Raw genomic sequence first — 20,662 nt, forward strand, 5'->3', positions numbered from 1 at the left:
CTGTCAGGAAGTACATTAGCTGGTTCCTGGGATCCCTCCTAATTCTGAGATTCTGTTAGGCTGTGTTCCCTCTGGGTTTTATGTTTTATAACCTTTTGTATGCCTTGTAATTCATTCAGTAGGAACTTTACTGATGTGTTGTTGCTGTTGGCAAAGTCTCTATTTAGATATTGGTGGATTTGGAAGATTATTTCCCATTTTAGAGATTGTATTTATTAAATATTAGTATAGTGTCTCTCTGGGGCTCTCTTTGGTTCTATTAAATTGCATTTGCCTCTGGCTAGAATATTTCTTTTTTCCTCTTTAGTTTAAGGAATCTTCTCTTCTGGACCTTTGTGGTTATTCTTCTTCTAGGCCTTTACCCTCTTAATCTCTTTATGGGCATAAACTTGTTTTCCCAATTACCCAATTATCTTTCTTTCCAAATTGATAGAACAATGGGCAAATTGTATCTTTTTCTAATGGTTTAAATAGCCTAAATATTTTTCATTTCACTGAATTTCTAGGCAAAGATTGGTTTGTTTAGGGACAAACATTGGAACACTCAGCATTTCAAGTTTCTTGTGAGTATAAAGTTTTGAGACATAAATATAGTATACCTAAAATTCAGCTTATGTCATATAAAACATATATTCCATAAAGCTGATACTCAAATTAATATTTTAAGACATTTATAACAAGGAATGAAGATAGAGGCCATTCATTTGCTGTGTATTTTAGTCTTTTATAATTGATAAATATTAAAGTATTTTAGACAAATACTTTTAAGTTCATCTTGGAATTTGTATTTAATCAATGAAATTCCACAAATACAATATGAATGTACCTGTAAATTATTGCTGATATCACATCTACTGTATGAAAAAAAAACTTAAATTGATTTTTTATAAAGAAAAAATTATCATAGAACATGATGAAATATAGTTAGGTATTTAATGTTCTCTTCTTACTCAGTTTCCAGGTGACATTAAAGTGTTTTCCTAAAAATTAATTAGCTTTATGTATATACTTAAAATCACAATTGCTCTTTTGTCTTTGAATTTTAACATGTTTAGCTTTTGCCTCCAATTTCAGGTTTAAGAATTATGTTTACCATTAAGAAAATGAGATTTGACACCTCTCAAATGCTTTTTTGGGCTGTTTTTAAGAAGGCAGTGTTGAGGCTGGATTTCGTTCTTGACATTTCTGAGCATTTGGTCCATTCCTACTTTCCTGACTTTAGTACTTTAAGAATCTCTGATTTCTCCAAAATAGACATCTATTTGCCACCAATATGAATCGTGACTTCTTGCTAATTAGTAGGTGGTCTTTGAAAGCTACTGTGAATGAAGAATTCATTACTCTTCAGTCAGCTATCTATCTGATGAGCTTAATTGATGAACCTCACTGGTTCTTGGACAGCAAGAAAATAGCCCATCTCCAGTCCCACATGCAAAACCTTTCTAGCTTGTTAGGGCCTTCTAGAGCTTATGTCCCACTGGCATAGCCTTTAGGAGAGTGCAAGCTCACCTTCACAGAAAAAGAGAAATTAAGATAGTAGGACTTTAGTGGAGGTTGGCTATCTTTACTCAAGTATAATGATGGAATTTCATTTCAATAAATCTTCTTATTGTTACAGTTTGTCTGATTTGCTAAAGCTGGCTCTCTTGTGCTGGTCAGGAACTGAGTTTAGCCGTTAATATAACCAGTTGCTTTAGGGGAGCACAGATTAGCAGACTATCTTTAGATAAATATGGAATGTGTGTGTGTGTGTGTTAGAGAAAGACAGAAATAGAAAGACAGAAATAGAAAGACAGAGAGATGGAAACAGAGACAGAGACAGACACCAAATCTCTCTCTCTCTATTTCTCTCTCTCTCTCTCACATCTCTCTCTCTCTCTCACATCTCTCTCTCTCTCTCTCTCTCTCTCCCCCCCCTTCCCTCCCTCTCTCTGTCTCTGTCTCTTTCTCTCTTTCACACATGCACAGACACACACAAAGAGACAATCATCATGAGATACAAGAAACTGAGAGAGACAGGTAGAATATACACAGAAATAGAAACATGATCAAGAGATAAAAATTTAAGTTCTTCATTAGAATGCAGAATGAGCATGTTTGAAATTTTTATGTAGCTAATGGAAAGGCAGCACAGCACAGTGGACACAGAACTGACCTCGTACCCATGAAGACTTAGTTCATGTTCCACTTCAACAACATACAGGTGTGCGAGCCCTGAGTCAGTGGATCATTTCCCTGAGTCTCAGTGACCCAGGCTACTCCCTAGGAATATGGTACAGACAAAGAAATTTTTTCTGCATTAAGAGAAGGAATTTCCTCATCCAGAAGTTCATTATGCCATTGAAAAGATTGGCCCAGTGCTTATACCCTATGTAGTGGATAACAAATCAAAGAAAACACCCCTTTCAGCACATTTTAAGGTGACGCTATTGCTATCCCAGTCCCTTCAATGGTGCCTTACCCTGCTCTATGTTCTATTAAACTTTTCTTCTGTCATTTTACCTCTCCATTACTATTCTTCTTTATCCAATACTTGACTGAGACACAACTAGCACAAGCCATTGTGGCTTTGCCCCAGGGAGCCACTCTGTTGGACAGCATATCCATGCTTTACACTCCTTTGAAAGCCTTGTGCTGAGTCTTCTTCCTCTAAGGCTTCTGCCCTCTCCCTCCCCAACTGTAGGACTGTCTCTCTACAGGACACAGTCAGCAGTATCCTTGCTTACAAGATGGACTACCCAAATCTTTCTGGGTACCAGGCCAGGATCAAGAGTGATGGCCAGATCTCAGCCTCCTCTCACTAAGCTTGCCAACAAAATTTACTCCTGAGTCAGCAACCTTGCTGCTCTTTTACCCTATCAACTCAAAGCCTAAAAGCTTTAGTCCAGTGAGCTAGGCATGACTGAGTCATTCAGGAGCTAGATTTTTGTCTTTAGAACTCATAACGTTAATTAGGGGCAATGCTCACCCAATTAAGAGAGCAGAAGAATTCTGTTGCCCCACCCATTCTTCTCAGAATGAAAACTCACAGGAATGTATACTCTTGACCCACAATTTTTCTTTTCTGTTCAATTAAAAGCAGACTGAGAAAGTGAAAGAGATGAACATTCTCCTGTCATCCTCCCATCCACTTTGGGGTTCTTCTGTCTCCTTTGTCCTTTTTCTCTTAATGAGGATCTTGATACAGTTGACTAGGGCAGCTAGTAGTAGCTTTGCTGCTGAAACCAGCCTGTTCCTAAGGAAAATTTCATTTAAAGAGTCACTTTTTCTTTTTAAACACAAACATTTTCAAAAGCATGTAGAATATAAATGAATGAAAGAAAATACATTTAAATACTTACTGTGTGTCAAGCACTGCCAAGAACATAGCAAATGTCACAACACATTCTTAAACATACAGAGCATATGAAAATATTTTAAAACAGTATATGATAAAATAGAAACCATTAAAACTTTTCCATATGTTTTGATTTCTTCAAAATACAGAGTAAATCATTTTACTAAGTGCTTATTATTTTCTATACATATGCATGTGTAGAGATATCACTTTTTAATTTAACATATTTTCATAGTTATTACTGTTTCCAATCCTGTGAAATTCTCCCAGCAAATATGCATATCTGTGCATATGTCTGTAGCATAAACAGCATGGAAGCTGCTTAAATTAGGCCAGAGTGGTGACAGCAGACTTACCTTCAACTGTAAGACTGACATTTCAATCCTCACTTTGCAGCACACTGACACAAATCAGGCATTTTATTTACCTTTGTTATAAGCTCTTACCAGAATTTGAAATTTCATTTCAACTAGATTCTACTGTGTGTTTGCTTAGACTCAACTCTCATCCATCAGTTTTTCTTCCTCTAATATACTGATTTCCTTTATTAGAGTCTCGGCAAATAGTTGATATTTAGCATCAGAGGCTGATGACCCTTGTCATTTCTGAGTTATGCATATTATTTTTGCATTGTCATGAACATGATGTACATAAATGTGTCATCCATGATATTACTCTGTCTGTTGTATTTGCAGGAAAAACAGAGATTTCTGACAGATGTGCTCCATGAAGTGATGCTATTGGATGGCCTGGCCAGTTCACACCCAGTATCCCAAGAAGTGATCCATGCCACTGACATTGACCGGGTGTTTGACTGGATTGCATATAAAAAGGTGGGAATAAAGCACACCCCTATTTCATTACGTGTCCATCACAACATCATTCTGTGCTTTGAAGTTGCCTTTGTTGCTATCGTTGCCTTAATAAAATAGAGAGGACAAAGCTTTCCAAGGATTTGGGAGGGTATGTTAATTGATGTTTGAATTCTAAGATCTATGGACAAAAATATATTTTCTTTTATCTTTTATTTTTTGTTTGTTTTATAGATTGCTAACCTGTGTTTTGGCAATAGTGCACATCTTCCATTCTTTAAACAAAGCTGGTTATTTCAGTTAATTGTTCAGAAAGATGTGGGATAGTGTGATAAGATGTGTTTTCTTTATTTGGTTATATAGAGGAAATATTTTTTTTAAAAAAAATATAAGCAGAATATTTAGGCTTAATGCCTTGAAGTATAAGAAGCATAAAGCATAATGTTGATGGAGAAGCTTGAAATTAAAAACAAGACTTTTGAACTGATAGTTTGAGCCAGAACAAAGAATTAAGTATGCCTCCAAGTTCTATTGTGATTTAGAATGGAATAATTATATTTCCACATGTGAACTGCCAACTATTGAATGCAGAAGTTTTTAACAATATTTTAATATTGTTTTGAAGTATAATATTGGGATTGTACTATATTATCATTGATAGTATGACTAGAGTTAAAATCTATGGCAGCATAATAACCCTTAGTTATAGTTGGAATGCTTGGAGATTTTAAATATTTTGTTGATAAAAATTGGAGTGATTGATTGTTAATTTGTGAATAGAGATAACAGTGTTTAATATAATTAGACCTTGTAGAAATGACATTTGGGGTATTGAATTATATACTCAATCATGATTTCCAAGGAACACTGCTGGGGATTATTATTATTATAATCCATAAATTATCATCACTATCAAAACATATATCCCCTCTGTTTTTGCTTCCCATATTCAGAGTTATGGAAGGTATTATACACCTTCCCTATTTTTCTTTCTTTCTTTTTTTTAAAGTAACATCATCTTTCACCTTCACCTCATATTTCCTTTTGAAGTTTATTGTAGTGTATCGTGTGAAATTTAGTTTAAATCTAATTTCTGCCTATCTGCTTTTTCTAACAGTTCTCATGCAAAGTTAATAGTCTGTATCATTGAGTTTGTTAAAAGCTATATTATTGTAGTAGTCTATTTCTGTTTCCAACTATGTATATTAAGATTTCTCTAATTATTTGAGTCTTCCTTAATTTCTGTTTTTGTTTCTTTCTGTGTTTCATAACTGTTTTCATATAATTCCTGTGTATTTTACGAAGAAAGACCCCCTGATAATTTACATGCTATTTTTAAAAATGAAACTACATTTTGTCTCTTTTTCCTGGGTGTTCTTGGATAATATAATGAAATGATGTTGTGAGTTTATTTTATCTTCTACTACTTAACTGAAGTCATTGTTTCTTTTGGTCTTTAAATTGAATCTCTTTGGCTCCCTAAACTCAAATCTGCAGAAAATGGAAATTTTGTATTTTCTTTACTAATGTTTGCCATCTTAATTTCTTTTAATTTTATTAGTACTATAGTGAGAATTTATGGAGTTACATCAATTAATAGTAGTTAAAATATACAAAACTCCCTTTAATCTGGATCATATTGGATTCATCTTTAGAATATAGATGGTGGTAGCTCCTGGATTTGCATACTATTTACCACACTTAGGAAAAGTACATTCTTTCTATTTTTTTATGAGTTTTTCTCATAAATATTTATTGAATTTTTATTAAAAATTGATGTTTTGCATTTATTGTTATATTCATGTGATTTTCTATTGCTTAAAAAAACAACCTTACCTTCTGTATTAAGTATTTATTCCAAGGCAGAAGAAGGGTATGTACTAGACAATTGGTGTTAAGTAATTTTCCCAGGGTTACATAGCTAGGAAGGGTCTGGGGCCACCTTAGGATCCATTACCATCAGACCACAGATCTGGTTCTCTATACACTGTGCTACCTAGCTTCCCCTTGTTTCTTGTTTTTAATATAGTCCGCTATATTAAATCTTTCCCTAACTTTGGGCTATTCCCATATTCATCATAAAAGTCCAATTCTGTTATAATATAAAATATTTTAGTCTATTGCTTTATAATTTCTATGATGATATTTTATTTAACATTTTTATTTTGATAGTCAGATATATTTACATATATAGTAAGTGTTCTTTAAAATTTTATTTTCTCAATTACATGTAATTTTTAACATTACTTTTTTTTTGAGTTCCAAATTCTCTTCCTCTCTTCCCTTTCCTTGAGAAAGCAAGCAATTTGATAAAGATCATATATGGAAAGTCATGCTAAACTCATTGCCATATTAGATATTTTGCAAAACAAAACACATATTAGAAAAAAACAAGAAAAACAAAGAAAATAAAAAGTATAATTTGATCTGCATTTAGACTCCACCAATTTTTCTCTGCAGATGAATAGTTCTTCAGAATTATCTTCAATCATTGTATTGCTAAGACTAAGTCATTCACAGTTGATCATTCTACAATACTGCTATTACTGAGTATAATGATCTCCTGGGTTCACTCACTTTATTTTGCATCAGTTAATATAAGTGTTACCAAGTATTTTTGAAACCATCTTGCACATCATTTCTTAAGGCACAATAGTATTCCATTATAATTATTTACCACAATTTGTTCAACCATACCTCAATTAATGGGCATACCCTCAATTTCCCATTCTTTACCACCACAAAAGGAGATGCTATAAAATTTTTATTTATAAATAGATTTTGATGCTCTTTTACTGGGATACAGACCTAACAGTGGTATTTCTGTGTCATAGTGTATGTGCAATTTTATAGACTTTTGGACATAGTTCCAAATGGCTTTGCAGAACATTGTGTCCTAAGCTTTCCATATGATTGATTCCAAAATAATTTATTTATTTTAGTTATTTAGAATGGGATTTCCCTTTCTATTATTGCATCTTGGATTTTATTAATATTATATATGAATGATATTGATTTTTGAGACTTTGTTTTGTAGCTTGAAACTGCTGAAGCTATTTGCCTTAATCAGTGTCTTTGTTGATTCTCTAGGATTTAGTATGAAAACCAACATATCATGAGCAAATAAAATTAATTTTATTTCTTCTTCGTCCATTTTTATGCCTTTAATTTATTTCTCTTGTTAGCATTTCTAGAACCTTATAAAAACTTTTGAGTAGGGTGGACATCATTGCTTTATTCCCATATTTATTGGGAAAGATTCTAGTGTATCTCAATTATACATGATACTTGCTTTATATATATATAACTAAAAAGATCATAATCAGGTTTTCTAAGTGAATGGTTATTAAGGACATAAAGCCAGAGGAGTAGACAACTCTAGAAGCTCAATAAATCCAGAAAAAAAACCAAGAATAATAGATTGAAGAAATATCCCGAGTCAAGTTTGTCTTTATTGAGGTAGAGGGCAACCTGAACATCTTTCAACAAGAATGGAGACAGTAGAAAAGGAGTGATAAAAGTTGCTAAATAGATAGAGCATTTATTAAGTACTCAACTATGTCTGAGCCATCTTTCTAAGCACTGCGGATACCAAAACAAGAAAATAAGGAGGATATCTGAGTTGGGGCAAGGAAGTGGACATAGAAGTGGGGTAAAGCAAAAAGTCATATGGAAGTGAAGTTGAGTAATAGTATAGCTGGGGCTTCTTATGATATGCCAGTTCCATTCTAGGAGGGAGGCAGTATATTGGGGTGAGCTCACAAAAGGATGCTATAGAGGACACAATATGAGGAGTGGATCCCTTTGTTTCTCTCTGAATTTTGCTGACTATCTTTTCTTTCTAATTTCTTTTATTGCCGTAGTTCGCTTTTATTTCTTTTTGCTGAGGACTTTTTCAAGGCTCACCAAATACTTGTATTTCTTTATTTGGTGGAATTGCTCCAGTTGCATGCTCTGTTTGTGTTTGATTATAGAACAAAGCAGATATGACTTTCTTTTCTTGGGTCACCAATGGCACTGGCTGCTCATTTCTTTTTGACATCATTTTCCCCTTACTTTTCAAGTCACAAAATGATGGCTTGACTCAGACATGGATAGAAATTCTAGGAACTTCCATCTCTTCCTGACTGCAGCCATAAGAGGTCATCTTTCTTGCTGAGCCAACAGAACCTCAAAGGCTCTGTTTCTTCCTTGATTTTTGGAGTAGTGGGCACAAATTTGATTAGCTGTCTGATATTTGAGTGAACCTTTACACTTTGTTCAGGAACATTGGATGATAGTTGTTTTGGTCTCAATTCCAAATCAGAATCTTTGAAACTCAGAAAGAACATTCATAAAACTGAATCTTCTTTGTGTATTGTCAGAAAGCAACTGAGCTTTTTCTATAAACTTTCACTCTAAAGGCTTTCAAATAGATACATCTGAACCATAATGATATTTATGCTAGTATCATTGATACCAACAATCAAACACATTAAAATAGTTTATCGATTTTCCCTCTGATTCATTAATGATAATTTATTATCTTTCTTTTGAAAGAATAAATGTATTTCTTTAGTCTAATGGTATTCTGACCCTTGCAAGCAATTTGCCTATTCATGTGTTACATGTATAATTTAATTCACAGTTAATATGCAGAACATTTCCAAAAACCAGTGCTGGATCAAATCTAAAATATTTGTTTTTTTTGTAAATCTGATGATTCATTTACCAGATGCAGAATAGCATAATAAAAAGAATGTTGATCAGGTTCCATAGCCTGACTGATACTTATTAATGGTGTGGCCTCGGGTAAGTCGCATTTTGAGCCAATTTTCTTACTTCTAAGTCATCTTGGTGTAGGTCTAAGTTCTTCTCTAGATTTGCAATTCTCTGATCCTCTGATCTTAGGCTAATTCACTATTTATACTATCAACTAGCTTTCAAAATCCTATGGAGAGAAAGAGAAAATAACTCAAACACATTTTGTTCTTCAGACAAATTGTGTGGACTCTAGTTTCTGGCCTTCCTAACCCTGTGGGAATTCTTCAGAGTAGTGCCTTGTTATGAGAAAACTATCTCAAAAGGATCATTTCTTAGAAAGATTTATAGAATGAAAAGTTCTTAGAGTTTCTACTAAATTGTTTTCAGTTGGAATTTTAGGACTTAATTTTCTCATTATAGATTGTTCAATCCTAATTATTCCATCTCATTATGAGTTATCTTCCTCCAATCCATCCTATTTCATTATTTTAAGGGGTTGTTAGCCTACATAAATGGTATTATGTTGAGGGCAATTTAGTAGAGATGAAAAAAAAAGAATTTAATTTATAATTGTTGTATCATACATTCTTTCTCAACTTCAGGTGTCTCTTCTGTGTCTTCACACATAATTTTCCAAATCAAATACATCCTTCAAATGCATAAGAAAAAAGTGGTCCAGTCACCTGCTGGGGTAGCTGAAAAACAATCTCTGAGGGAGATTGTGTGAAGTGGAAGAGCAGAACAATTAAATGGGAACATCAGGGGGTTAAGTTCAATGATAATGTTCCTGTTAGGTGCTGCTTTTGATGTGTGTCCCAAGTTTTAATTAGGATTCTCCTTTTATTTTAGTGGTACCACAAACAATGGGAGATCCTGCCAGTCAGTTACAGCCATTGTGCAGCAAACCACATAGCTCTGTGAAGAGAACATTAAGCCAAACAATTTTCATGTGCTCACAGATAAAGTCATTGGTGTTGTGGATAATGGAGGTGCCACTCGTGCATGTGGACATCATCCAGTTCTTCAATTATGTCTCATGTAGTTTTTGTACTGTTGGATTTTGGAACTTGGAGGTGAAAAATGAAAGGGAAGGATACTTGTTCCCTCTTCTGTCTCCTACCCTGGTAATGGGGATCTAGGTGCTTCCTTTCTTCTTACATTGGGCAAGGTATACTCCCTAATCATCACCCTTGACCCTGACTTTATAGAGAGATTTCTTTGGGTTTACTTTGAGGAATGAAGGAGATAATGGAAAAAGAAGCCCATTCTTCTACCAGACAATACTGGGAAGTAACTTTTTGTTTGTTTTGTTTTGTTATGTTTTTACCCAGAGCAAAAGGCTAGACTCAACTTTACTATTTTGAGAAATTTAGACAAAAATAATAAATTGATATTATTTTCTCCCATATCATTCCTAAATCCATAGTTGTCCAGTTTCACTGGCAATTAATTTTTGCCTACCTCTCATTGCTCCTTCCTTAGCCGCTCTTTGCATAATATTACCTACTTGTACCTCATAACAAATGATTGATGATGTATTTAATGGTAAGCCTATATTAAAGTTAAATCAGGAATTAGAAACAAACTTAATAGGAAAAGCAGAGTTAAACAAAACTTTGGATTAAATGTTTGCCATCCCTCATATTGAGAAAGTTTTCTTTAATTAACTTTTTCAGATCTCCCAGAAAGAAAAAAATCCATAAGGCTTAGTCTTAGTCTTTCCCAGCAGCATCTCTCATAACCAGCAGTAGCTAGCACTCTATGGAGTTTCCTACTTTTCTTGCCACAGTTCTTCTTTACTTATTTCCCCAGCCACGACTGAGTTGCTGCTCCAATTCTCATTTCAACCCTGATGGCTGAGTCTTGAGTTTACCCCTTCTATATTTCTTACCATCATTTCCCTTCAGGGTAAAGGAGAAAAAGATAATCCCTTTGAAGCCCATAGCCCCTCAATTTCATCCATGGATCATTCCAAGCCAAAGCATTCTGTTCCTGTGAAAAGGACTTCAAGGGAAGTATGCAATTCTCTGTATATGAGAGGCACCACAGAGTCCATTTATATGAAATGAATCAAATTTTCATTTATAGCTTGGGAAAACATGATCTAATGTGGTATTTATAAAAGTGGGAAGTCTCAAGGCTTTTTGAAATCACTGTGGAGACTGAAAAGTGCTGGACCTTGCACTGTTTTTTTTTTTGTTGTTGTTGTTGGTTTGTTTTGTTTTGTTTGGGGTTAGGAACACTGAATAGTATGGTGGATAGAAGAACACCAGATCTAGAGTCAGGAAAACTTGAGTTCAGTTTTGGCCTCAGACACTTGCTAACTATGTGACTCTGGGGAAATCATTTAACCTCTGCCTCAGTTTTTTCATCTATAAAATGGGAATAATAATAGTACCTACTTCCAGAGTTGTTGTGAGGATCAAATGAGATAATAATTGCAAAGCACTTGATATAATGCCTGCCACAAAGTAGGAGCTATATAAATGTGATGATAATAATGATGGTGTTGTTGTCAAAAGACAAAGGGGACTAGAGATTGCGTAGTTCAAGTCATGGCTGTGACATAAAGTGTTTTTCTGACCCTGGACAAGTCACTTAACTTTTGAATGCCTTAGGGAGTTCTTTAAAGCAGGTGTTCTTATTGAGATGTGTGTGTGTGTGTGTGTGTGTGTGTGTGTGTGTGTGTGATAAACCCAATGGCAGTCTAGTAAATCCTATTGACTCATCCAAAGAGAATTACAATGGATCCAATTATTATACAATTATCTCTCTATATCTATATTTATATGGTAACATACACATACAACTTCAGGATGCCCAGATTAAGAACTGCTACTCCTAAAAGAATATAAATTGCAGATCAGGTGACAATCTATATTTATAAAAGTAGTTTTCTCACAAGGAGTTCTCTTCAACAAAGATATTGGGCCAAGTCCAAGAGGAGCACAACTGCTATTCGAGGTCTTTCTTTTGCTTGACTATTCAGCCTTCTATTTTAAATTGTGTCCAGTGTCAGAATCTTTCACTGACCCTCTCTTCATGGTGTGTAAAGACATATGCAGTCTTCTTGGCCTTTTATCTTATCATGCATCTGAAGATCTTTCTTCATTGTTATTTTTCTTCTTTTCTCAATAGAAATTGCATTGGACTTTTAAAATGTTTTCTGAGCCACACTTCTAATAGATTCCCAATTGCTTAACATATAATCAGAATTTATCTCAGGACTACCCAATTTCTTTGAAGAAACTGTGATTTTATTGGTGAGAAAACTCCTTCATTTGTGCAGATTACAACCATTTCACACCTTATTCTCAATTATATTATCCATCCTTTCCCATAAATCCTCTACAAAAGATTAATTTAACATAGTAAAGGCTTTCCTCTGGTTCTTTTATTATTTCAGAGCTATCCGTGTGCAAATATATTAAATTTTTGGCCTCAATTTTTCTCTCTGACACCAACCCATCTCTTTTTTTAATATATGTAATAATATAATAGTTATATCACATATATTATATGTATGTATATAATATACACATAAACATCATACACAGGCAAAAGTTATAACTTCCCATTGTCTATTTATATATTCCATAGATCTCATTGTAATTTAATTCTTTCAGAATCATTTCACAACCTGTGATTCATGGCCATATAGCAGCATAGGAGAGTAATGTGCAGACATTATAGAGGAAAAACAAATTAAGTATCATTGATCAAAATATCTTTCTATGGATATATGATTGACTGGAAAGATAATAATTGATGACAGTATGTGTTGGGAAACTTGATAAGTGATGTTCTATGGGTTTTCCCAATGTGCTTATGGATATTTACATTTAAATTGGTGTGTGTAATTTGGATATATACATACAGGATGTATATATACCCATATATTTTCTACATACACAAACCTCTATACATATACATATTTGATACAAAATAGGGCTCTATATCAGTTTCCTTATCCTTAGTTTCACTTTCCAACCTGCAGTGCCAGTTATTCTTGGCCAACCTACAGAGCCAGAAGTCCACCCAGAAGCACTGGAAGTCTGCTTGTGGCAGTGGTCTATCTATCCCTGTCCCCACTCTCCATCCCTAAAGGTCTCTTCTGCTTTCACTTGTACTTTTTTGTGGGTAGGAGGCTGGAGAGCACTGGGATAAGTGGCAGGAGTGGGGAGAGAGAGCACATATATATATATATATATATATATATATATATATATATATATATATATATATATGAAGTGTTTGAATATCTCTATCTTTTCAGCCCTCCCTGGTAGGTCTTGGAATGTATCCCCCTCAGATATGTATATGCCATAATAGAATGAGAAAAATAAGAAGTATGACAAAAATCATAGAATCATGGATTTCAAGATGGAAGGGATTTTAGAGGGTATCAAGTCTATCCTACTGGCTCTTCAGCTGAGAAAATTCAGGCACAGAGAGATTAAATGACTTGCCCAAGGTTATCTAACTAGTGAGTATATGGAGAGAAATTTGAACCTAGTTCCTTCTGACTTCAAATTCAATGATCTATCCACTTTATCCAATTGTCTTTCAAAAATTAAACATTTTATCCCATAAGCAAGGAATTACAATAGAAAGAGCACTGGCTAGAAACCTTGTCTCAACTTTCTCACTGTAACCTTGCCAGGTCATTAACCCCTCAGATCTGTTTCTTCATTTCTAAAATGAAGATGTTGGACCACATTTTCTCAAAGGTCCCTTCCAGCTTTAAAATTCAGTGTTGCTAGGGAAGAAAACTAAAGGAAGATGAAGGTTGGGAAATATACTATGGGAAAGAAAGAAGTACAGTGGAAAGATGAAAATAATGCCTCTGGACAAGAAGAAATAAGAAAGATAGATGGAGGTAGCCTTTTTTGCTACAGAGACACAAAGGGAAATGAGAAAGCAGAAGAATCAATGACCCAATGACCTGAATGATGAAATTGAAGGAAAGCCCATTAAGTTTACTTATGATCCCAGGATGGGTAGGTTTCTAAAACCTTGAAGGAGAAGAATAGAATTCAAAGTGACCTAACCAAATTAGAAACTGGATCCTTTAAATGCAGAAAAAAAAATCAGTAGGTATATAAGGGTAAGGTTAATTAATATACATACGGTAAAAAAAAATACAAAAATTTAAGATGGGAAATGACTGTCAAACATGGTCACTGAGAATTATAATGATGTTATAACCACATTTACAAAGAACTTTTCTAACAAATATTCTCAAGTACAGACACTACAAATATCCTCTTAAACTTGTATTGAGACAGCTGAGGCTCAGAGACTATAAATGTAACTTGCTTAATGTTACCTGATAAGTTTTAGTCCTGGAGATTGAACACATTGGTACTTTTTCCAGTAGTCCACAAGTTGTTTTTGTTTTTTTTTTCTTTTTTATTTACCGTGATTCACACTTAGAGTACTCTTACAACCATGTTATATCTTATTAAACTTAGACAATTTTAAAGAACTTTCTCTTCTTCCCTTTGTCTCTGTTCATCCAGCTTCAATCTCTCCCTCTGTGTTTAAAGTCACACTTCCATGAAAACATTCAGATTATATGCAGTCTAATCTGTTGCATTTCATATACTTCCCATTAAAAACCACATCTAGCTAGTCCCTGTGGTTCTGGTTTAATCTGAACATTATTGCTGCTGCTATTATCATTACTATCTAGTACTATTGTTACTATTGTAAAGATTAAAATTTAGGGGAGACTGAGGCAGGTAGAAATTCGTTTCTCTCTGCAAGGAGTATTATATTTTATGAGGTTTATTAAAGGTTGAGAATTTAAGAATATACAAGTAAGAAAAAACACGTGCCTAGGCCAGAGGCCTAGACAAGACCTCACCTACATTATGGAAAGAGCCACGTCTGCCCCAAAGGGGAAGTCCAAAAAGAGCTCTCAAAAGCATTTGCAATCAGCTTAAATACCTTCTCGATCTCGCCCACCTCAGAATTCTGTGAGATTACAAAGTATTTTTGGGAAGTGGAACAAGGGCTTGTAGTCCTGTATTCGAGTCTATTTTTTCCATTTCCCTGTTTGATCATTTGAAAAAAATTAATTTTTTTCCAAAGGATCATGAAAACATCAATTTAAAGATTACAATAATTTGAGGATAAGAAAAAAAAGAACAAAGCCAATAACTGCTGGACGAATTGACAAAAAGCCAGTTAGGGGGCAGTCCCCTTTTGGCATGAAAGTATACCTACAAATAAATGTTCAATCAACCACACCCAAAGTTCAATTTTTGTACAACTTGTGGTCTGGAGGCTTCTTCATAGTGGCTTCTCCAACAGTTCAGTCCTGGATTCAGAGAGGTAGCATCTTCTTTACCTAAAATTCTTCTCAAAAGGAATTTAAACTTTGCAATTTAAATGATATTTTTTACACTATTATTATAATTAGATAACAATTGTATAATACTGAGTTTTGCAAAGAGCTTTACATATGTTAAATCATTTGAATCTCATAACAACCTTTTGAGGTAGGAGCTATTATTCTCCCCATTTCACAGATGAGAAAATTGTGGCAGAGAGGTAATGTAATTTACTTTGATCTATTGACATTGGCCTCTGATTGTTCCTCTATCAAATCACTCCATCTCTCTGCTCTGGGCATTTTCTTTGACTGTATTTCCTGTCTGGAGTGCTTTTCATCCTCTGCTCTGATGGCTGACCACTCTATCTTCTTAAGTTGCATCTAAAACCCAGTCTTCTACAGGAGTACTTCCCCAATCCCTCTTCATTCCAGTGCCTTCCATATTAATCATTTCCTTTTTATCCTGTATATAGCTTGCTTTGTACCTATTTATTTACATATTGTCTCCTCCATTAGATCATAAATTCCTTGAGGTGAGCATTGTCTTTTGCCTTTTTTTTGAGTTCCCAGCACTTAGCACAGTGCTTGACACATTGAAGGTGCTTAATAAATGTTTATTAAATGAATGAAAGGGTCATCCAATTAGTACATGACAGAGGCAGGATTTGAACTCTTCTTGATTCCAAGTCTTGTGATTTCTTCATAGTGCCACTTGGTTGCCTACTAATTAGAACTTAAGTAGTGAGAACTTTGATCAAGCCAAATTAGGGTGGACAGTAAAAGTTTCTCCTAGTTAAACACTTTTCTGATGTACTCCAACACATAAGAAAGTTCTCCCATCTTCTAGCCTCAACCTACACCATCTTTTAGCTAAGATTCTTCTGGCTTTTTAACTCTAGTCTCAAAAACAGAAATTCTATGGGCATTCTTGAACATATCCATCCTTTGATTGTTCTGTGGTTATTTCTTCTAATCCCCAGATGCCCTCTCATTACCTCTCACAGTCCCACTTCCAGGTATCTAATAGAGAAATAATATAGATGTATTTGATTAATTACTACATTGATCCATTTCATTGATTTATAAGCACTTAGGAAACTTCATGTTGTCCGAAGATTAGTTAATTTATAGATGATTAAACATGATGTTTTTGTGGACATTAACCTTAAAAGCTGGTTATTAGTTCCTTGGTCAGAATAAAATATTCTATTACTGGTTCTGTGGAGAAATCAGATTCGATTTATGTCGTTTGAATTTATAGTGCTTTTTTTCAGAAAGTTAAAAATAATCAAAATGCTTATACTGCTTTTATGAGTGAAAAAACAAACAAACAACTGTGTTTCGATATCTTTTAAAAACATTACCTCTATTCTGGAACACTTATATAGCATCATATGAGGTTTGAGATTTAAGGCAATGATTTTCCACACAGATGTGAGAATGATGAAGCAACTTGAGATGTTCCAGGAAAGAATGACAGTATCAGAAGCAACAAAAGAAAATCTGACAATTTGAAGATATGTTATGAGAAAAGGTTAAAAGAGTTCAATAATTATCTTTAATATATGAAGAGTCATTAAAATAGGACATGGATTTCTTCTTTAGACCAACAAGGCAAAAATAAATGAATTTATCAGATGTGTAGATTCAATAAAAGCAAGGGATTTTGATTAAAGGCAATTAAAAACATCAAAAAAGAAAAGTTATAGACACCCTTTAAAAATGGAATTGAAAATCCAGTAAGGAGGTGATCTGTCCTTGTCTGCTGTCATTACACTTATTTGTCTAGTCTTCTCCCATCTTCAAATACAATCTTCTTTGTGGAAGTCATGGTGGACCTTATTTTTTTGTACACACACACACACACACACACACACACACACACACACACATACACACACACACTTTTTATGCATCTTAGCTATGCATTTAGTGGTGGGAATGGGAAGGAGTTGAAAAGTCTCAGATTTCTTTGGTGAAATGCAGATTATGAAATATCCCCCATCCATCTTTATAGTTAATCTCAATATCTTTGAAAATATATTCAAAATATTTGTAGGATGGAATCCATTCTTAATAAGTCTTCCTTTTTATTATCTTAGATGCTCACCTTTGCCTTTGGTCCTGAATCACCATTATTCCAGACAAGTGGTGATTTTAAGATTTAAGATACAATTGAAGAGAGATCTTCTTTAATCCTGGGAACTAAATGTATACAGTGGGAGGAAAGAATGCAATGGACATTTGTATGAGATTTCATATATACACATGCATATATATATGTATAAGCATATAAACATTCAATGCATATAAACATGTTTCTACATATTTGATGAGTTTATAATAGGATATACATCAGTCTTTCAACATATCTACATATTTGATGAGTTTGCACTGGCACTCATATATATAAGTACATATAGTAGATTGGTTTATGTTAGTGTATATATACACCTAGAATTCATCAACTACAGAGAACTACAAAAATGTTGTTCTCTCTCTAGATATGCACGTAGAACTATGTATTTCTATATAGTTGATGATTTATATCTATCAAAATCTATATAATTCTGTGCATTTGAGGAGTTCGTTCTAGGACTTATCCCTGTTCCCGTTTTGCTCATTCTTTTTTGTTTAATTGGAATTTGATTTTTTCTGAGTTAGAAGCTCCTGCTTTCCTCCAGGTATATCCCTTTCTACTGCAATGTTTACTGGACACAGATAAAAAAGAATTTCTTTTAATAACAGAGACAAGATAATATAATAGTTTAAAGAATAATTTATATTTTTTGGGAAAATTCCCATTATTGGCACCTGTCCCTCATTATCTAGCCCCATATTGTTTTGTTATCAACAATTGGTTTGGATGTTTTGTTCATTAATTTCTCTGTAACACCTTCTTTTCTGTTTTCCATGCTTTTTGGAGAAGTACCTGAAAACCAATAGTCCAATGTTGCTTTGTGTTTTACTCATGCTCCTTCTTATGGTATCTCTGTGCAAGGAAGAGCATTGATCGTGCTACAACAAACAGTTTAAGAGTTAAAGATTTGATGGAGTTTCTCAAATGAGCTCAACAATAGAGTATGAGGAAATGTTTTATAACAAGAATTGCTGATAATTCTGACTCACACATAAAAAATTTAAAATTGTAATTTTTATCCATTTATAGGTATCATGAACACCTATCAAAAGCAATTAAATAGTGTATTTGAGGACAACTGATAGTTTATAGAAAATTTTTTATTAGAGGAAATTTTAATTTTTTTCCAGATTACATTCCAATACAATTTTAAAATATTCATTTTCTGATATTTTGCAACTGGTGTTGTCTCTCTCCCTTCCACCCCTAGCCCCTTCTCAAGAAGGTATATCAACTTTTAGAAAGGGGAAAGTAATCATTTATGAACTAATTAGACCAGCAGCAAGGGAAAGAATGTAGTAAAAAACACCCCTTCCCATTTTCTTTTTTGGCTAGTTACCCTCTTTCCCCTCACTCCCACCTCCTTGTGGATTTCTCTTTCTGATAGAATAGCATCCTATGGCACCCAATTTTTTCTTGCGGCTAGGAGCTTCATCTCTTTTCTGTAGTTCTATGTTAGAAGGTACATTGTTCTTTTTGGGGGGTGGGAATCTCACTTAATGATAGGCAGCATGACAGTTCCACAGTAGCTCCTGTAACTTTTCTTGTTCCCTATACCTTTGGTTGGCCTTTAGTTGGTAGCTTATGATACCTTATGTCAAGTAAATGAGCCCATAAGGATACCAGGAGAGGTAGCAATTTGTTACCGAATTCTATCCAATTTGGAGTAATGCTTGTGTGTCTATAAGGACATTATTAAGAATTATATTATCTATTTATTTGTCACTTTTATATATGTTGGTATTGACCTAGCGATTCCCCTGAAAATCCATATTAAATATATAATGCCTCCCTCTCTCTCTGTTCCTGAGAAATACTTCCTGTCGCATTAAGATTCCAACCTAGACTCCCGATTTTGTCCGTTTGTTAAAAGATCCCGAAGTTGCTATGAGAAACTTGAGCCCCAACCTTTTCCCCCCAGAACAGTGTTTGTACATATACCTCTCTCTTGTTGCTGACAGATGGTGGAGAATTGTAGGAGTAAATGTTCGTAACAGATGGTGGGGAATGCCAGCATACAATTTAAAAAGATTGGAGTATTGGTAGTATAATATGCCAACCAATCATGTAGCATTGCAATTCATATGATAGGATACCATAGTGTTCTGAACAAAATGGTCATTGTCAGAGTTTTTGCCATATTTTTACTATAATAAATCAAGAGCTAAATGAAAATCTTCATTAGGAATTCAGGACTAATACAAGATTTTTCACAAACATCTTTGAGGATACTTTTGGAGAGATTTAGAATCCCTTGATAATGATTTTCTGAGAAATATTCAGGAATATCCCTTTTGCTGCCACCTTGTTTTTTCTTGTTCCAAATTTTCACACAATTAAACATAGACCCTACAGATATAGTTGTTGGCTATTCAGCTTCTGGATTAACAAAATCTTTCTGCCTTCTTTAGCGGTCATCTTGTCCTCTTTAAAAAAAAAAACAACAACATACCTTCTGTTTTAGTATTAATTCTAAGACAGAGAACAGTAAGGGTTAGGCTATTGGGGGTTACGTGACTTGGTCAGATTTGAACCTAGATCTTTCTAACTAACTGTAGGCTTGGTACTTTATCCATTCTGCTGCTTAACTTCCCCCTGTCTTTGACCTCGAATAATATTGCATTATACTCTAACACTGCAGGACTTTTTGTCTTTAAAATGCATGGACTAGTAAGTCTCTAGAAATGGGTATTTCAATCAACTCTCCAAATTTAGAATATATTGTTGCCTCATAGCTATAGTAAAACCTTAAATGTTTGGATTTAATGGTGGCTGAATTCAAAGAGATATAGCACAAAATTTATTACCAATTCCATAAAATTAAATGCTTCCCCCACCCATTTCAGCCATGAGCTGTGTACTTTGTCTTAGTTTAGTCAACTCTTGCCATCTCTAAGGACAGAACATTTTTCCTCTTTTACCACAGACTTCCAAGGTTCTTAAGGAACAATAAAACAGTCCAGCTTAATCAAGATGACCTGTGTTCAAGTTCTTTTCTCTGACATATAATGAATTCATGATCCCGGGCAAGTTATTTAATTCGTATTTCAGCACACCCGGCAACTTTCCAAGTTGTACAATAGACAATGCCTGTCTGCATTGGGAGAGGGAATTTCCTCAACAAGAAGCTACATACATTGATAAAATCACAAATACTGATTTTAAAAAATGGTAGAATCAAATAAATGGGAAGATAAAATGAGTATTTTTTTTAAAAAAAGCTAACATTCTAGCTTCTCATTCTCAATCTTCTCCCGACAATTTTTAGGATCTTTTAGCAAGTGGACAAT

The 20,662-nt window shown here is 34.2% G+C and overlaps 1 protein-coding gene across 1 annotated transcript in view; it reads left to right on the top strand.

Annotated features, from left to right (window-relative positions):
- The window catches only part of TRHDE (thyrotropin releasing hormone degrading enzyme), a 463,529-nt gene that overhangs the window by 257,496 nt on the left and 185,371 nt on the right, over nucleotides 1-20,662 (top strand). Inside the window, exon 6 of the mRNA XM_001370518.5 lies at nucleotides 4,033-4,170. Within this exon, the coding sequence (XP_001370555.4) occupies nucleotides 4,033-4,170 (138 nt within the window). The remainder of the gene's footprint in view (nucleotides 1-4,032; nucleotides 4,171-20,662) is intronic.

The sequence above is a fragment of the Monodelphis domestica genome, chromosome 5 (genome assembly GCF_027887165.1).
Source record: "Monodelphis domestica isolate mMonDom1 chromosome 5, mMonDom1.pri, whole genome shotgun sequence".
In the NCBI taxonomy this organism is placed as follows: Eukaryota; Metazoa; Chordata; class Mammalia; order Didelphimorphia; family Didelphidae; genus Monodelphis; species Monodelphis domestica.